Genomic DNA, 4,013 nt, shown 5'->3' on the forward strand with positions numbered 1-4,013 from the left:
ATAACATGCTACTCTGGCTCTCCATGAGAAAAACTGAAATCTATGACAGCTCAGAGCTTCAGTAAATGTCAGTCATTATTTACACCAGTTTCTGGGATAAATAACGATGAATGAGCGCCCACTATGCCCCCCTTTTTGTTTTCCAACTTTTTTAACCCCAAAACACATGTAAGGGGAATTGTAAATTTCCCCCTTAGAGCTTATGCACATGACCATATGTATTTTGTCTGTGTGACATCTGTATTTCATCAGTTTTTTATTTTTTGCGGATTCATTGTAACAAAACAGACAAGTATGTTCTATCTTTTTTGTGGAACAGCCATACGGACATATGAATATGGAAGTTATTTCCGTTTTTTGCTGACCCATTGAAGTGAATGGCTCTGCATATGGGCCGCAAAAAAAAAAACTGAACGAATACAGAAAGAAAAAATGTTTGTGTACATAAGCCTTTAATGTGCAAATTTTTACTCAGACCAACTTCTGTTTGTGAGCTACAATGAATATGATAGCCGTATAATCAAGAAGGTCACTCACAGATGTCCTCTTCTTAACCTCACAGGAATCAATAACAAAGCCTTCTCCCTCTAGAGCTTTCCTGGCAAACTCCTCATCATATCTGAAACCATGCAACTTCTCTCCCCCCACTGTAAAATAAGTCAAGTCTAAATCTCCAATTAATATAAGGTGTCCTCCTAGTTTCAGCATCCCTGAGAACTTCCTGAGATATCTTATGTAATCATCCTGGTCTCTGCTGATAACATCTAGAAGCCAAGCACTGATGATACAATCTGCTAGTGGTAACACTATTGGATCTGTTATATTTTCTTTCTCAAGGTTACATTTCACAACATGTTGCAGTGCTGATCTCACTTTTTCTTCTTTGTCTTGTAACTGGTCACTAAAAGAAATAGAAAGCAGGAGGAAAGTGATTAACTTCAAGAGCACAACATGGATGCTCAGTAGTTAGGCCTGGTTATTGGGTTGCAGCAAGGTTGGTGCACTAAGTTTCAAGCTTATAGTGTGTTCTATTAGGCCTCATGCACACGGCCGTTGTCCAGCCGTGCCCATATTGCGGGCAGCAATCCGGAAGGTGTGGAACAGAGACACAGAACCCCACAGAAGCACTTTCTCTCAGTGCCTCCGCACCACAAAACAATAGAACTTTCTCAGTTTTGTTTTTTGCGGTACTATGAATGAGAATATTGCTCTGAGAGAAGAAATGTCGATTTTTTTTTTTTTTACTGATTTCTGAAATTTCATCTGGAATAGAAATAAGGCAGTAAAAATGTACTGCCTAAACATTTTATAGATCTGTTTTACATCTCTTATACAGTATCACCAATGACGATGACACTAGGTTTCTGCTAATAATTGGGCAAATACTTTACCTTTTTTCTTCTATGTCCACATGGCGTTTTGCTGCATGGCCCCAATCAAATGCTCCTGTACGTGAGTCCACCCATCTTTTCAGCTCCATGATGCATCTGTCTCTGTTCTTTAGCACTATGATGTATTTGAAAAACTCACAGGCTGAATACAAATGATGAACCATGGAACCAATGCTGAGGTCAATCACGATATCACCTTTAATATGACCTGTAGAAAAAAAAATATTAAGAAAAATGTAATATCATGGACATTGAAGATAAATAGTGAGTTATTGTGAGGAACTTTACAGCAGATGTGGATCCCCAGGGTGCTATAACAGAATTGACTAGGCTTAATGTGGGAATGACGTTTAGGAATTTGCAATCTTTTGTCCTTAACTTCTTAACACGTATGTGTATGGCATTAGCATCCAGAGGATACTGTGTATGGCTCACATGCTGAGCTCGCTACATACATGGCGGTTGCCAGCAATATAACACAGCAGATACCAAAAAGTAGTGAAGGAGGTTAGTGATGACGTAGATCCCTGTCATTTAACCCCTCAGATGATGCTGTCAATAGTGAACATGGCATCTGTGGGGATAGTCAGATGGAGAGAACTCACTCTAATTGGCTGTAATAACAGCCTTGTGAGGACTGTAATAACAAACTGGATTCTAAGATGTTTCTGAGACATAGATCATCAGGCAGCATCCCATAGACTGCAATAGTATTCTGAATAAAGGCACCGAAGTGCTAGTGGCTCACCAGTCTTCCTAATGGGTAGGTGCGCACCCCTCAGCACCCCCCCCCCCCCCCCCCCCGTGCTGGAGTAGAACTGAAGATGAATGAATAAACTGAATGGGGACCACTCTATATTTGGCGACACATGTATGGTATTTTTAAAAAAGGGTAGTTTATTGCCACACAAAAAATATATATATTTTTAAAAAAATTAAAAACTCTATAAGAATTAAACTCTGTAAAAATTGACAGAACAACATATAAGCAGCAAATGTCAGTATTTTATTGGTTGGATTTCATATTATCAAATATCATTGGCTCAGCCACTGAGAAAGGGGCACCTTTAACCCCCGAAACATGTCTGGCATTGAACAGTGAGGGTCAAAAGAACAAGCGGCTACAAGGAAAATCAGAGATAATCTACAATAAAAGAGCACAAGATACTTTTTTCAGCTGAATCACCCTCTGATACACACGCCACCAAGGGCACGCCCCCCTCCGGAGTCGCATGATATTGCGGACCACGTGGGACACCACAGGTCCTGCAACAAGAAACAGAAGGTATTATCCCGGACGGCTTAAACATCGCTGCTTAAACATCGTTACAGGACGATTTAACAAGCCGACCATACACCATCTATCCACCTACTGTGAGTAACTTATAACAAATCATGAAACCTGGAGGGGTCAGAGATATCTTTCATTACCATATACAATGATATCCACCGCGATTTATATGCCAATCGGAATATGACAATCATTTAACCTTATACAACAGCAGTGTCAATATATCTCAAGGCAATTTTGTGACTTGATACCGTATAACATATATAGACTGGCTATACAAATGTGGAAGATTTATGCCAAAGATATTTGATATTTGATGATATGAAATCCAACCAATGAAATGCTGACATTTGCTGCTTATATGTTGTTCTGTCAATTTTTACAGCGTTTCATTCTTATAGATTTTTAAAAATTTTAAAACAAAAATTATATATTTTTTTGTGTGACAATAAACTAACCTTTTTTAAATACCATACATCCTGCATTCAGTTTATTCATTCATCAATAGTATTCTATTGCAGTCTATGGTACAGGGAGGAGATCAGAAGATCGCATGTACAAGTCCCCCAGGGGGACTAAAAATGACAGTATTTTGTTTTACGTTTAAAAAAAATATATATTACAAATTCAAATCACATCCCCAACCAACCTTCACAATCTTAAATATAAAAATAAACAATAAAAAAACACAAATAAATAACAGGCACAAAAAAGTCCAAAATATGGAACATGTAGGTGGACTTATGGGCATACTCACCGTCAGGCCCTGGGGCCCAGACCTTGAGCTGTGTAAAGGGCCCCAAAAAATGGAGCTTCTTCCCGTTCTCCCAGAACATTGATTTTTGTGACCACAGTTACAAACAGCCTCCAGAGAGCCTGTTCTACACCAGACCAGTGTAGCCAGACTGCAGCTAGAGCCCATCATCATCCTCATCTGGTTGTAAGGAGGCAATCTAGTATATTATTTGTGACACAATCTCTAATTTACCTCACATTAAAGGGACACTATAGTCCCCAGAACCACTGCAGCTTAATGTATTGGCTCTGGTCTGTATAGCCTGTCCCTGCAGGCTTTTTAATGTAAACACGGCGGCACTGCAGCACTGGCTTTAGTTAATTTGGCAGATCATATGGGTGGGGCATTGTGATGTCACATAGGGGGGCGGCAAACTTTTCTTTTGCCTAGGGCGGCAAAAATCCTTGCACCAGCCCTGGGGCACATATCTGGCATAACTACTGTGGGGGAGGCACATATCTGGCATATCTACTGTGAGGGGGCACATATCTGGGCATAACTACTGTGAGGGAGGTACATATCTGGCATATCTACT

At 39.8% G+C, this 4,013-nt stretch overlaps 1 protein-coding gene across 1 annotated transcript; it reads right to left on the reverse strand.

The window, feature by feature from the left end:
* Positions 1-471: 471 nt before the first annotated feature.
* Positions 472-1,848, reverse strand: LOC122926210 (nicotinamide N-methyltransferase-like). Its single transcript, XM_044277587.1, has 3 exons — positions 1,827-1,848; positions 1,392-1,599; positions 472-901 (listed from the first exon to the last, which is right to left on the reverse strand). The coding sequence occupies exons 1-3, from the start codon at positions 1,846-1,848 to the stop codon at positions 472-474; spliced, it is 660 nt and encodes a 219-aa protein (XP_044133522.1).
* Positions 1,849-4,013: the final 2,165 nt, after the last annotated feature.

The sequence above is a fragment of the Bufo gargarizans genome, chromosome 2, assembly GCF_014858855.1.
Source record: "Bufo gargarizans isolate SCDJY-AF-19 chromosome 2, ASM1485885v1, whole genome shotgun sequence".
Taxonomy (NCBI): domain Eukaryota; kingdom Metazoa; phylum Chordata; class Amphibia; order Anura; family Bufonidae; genus Bufo; species Bufo gargarizans.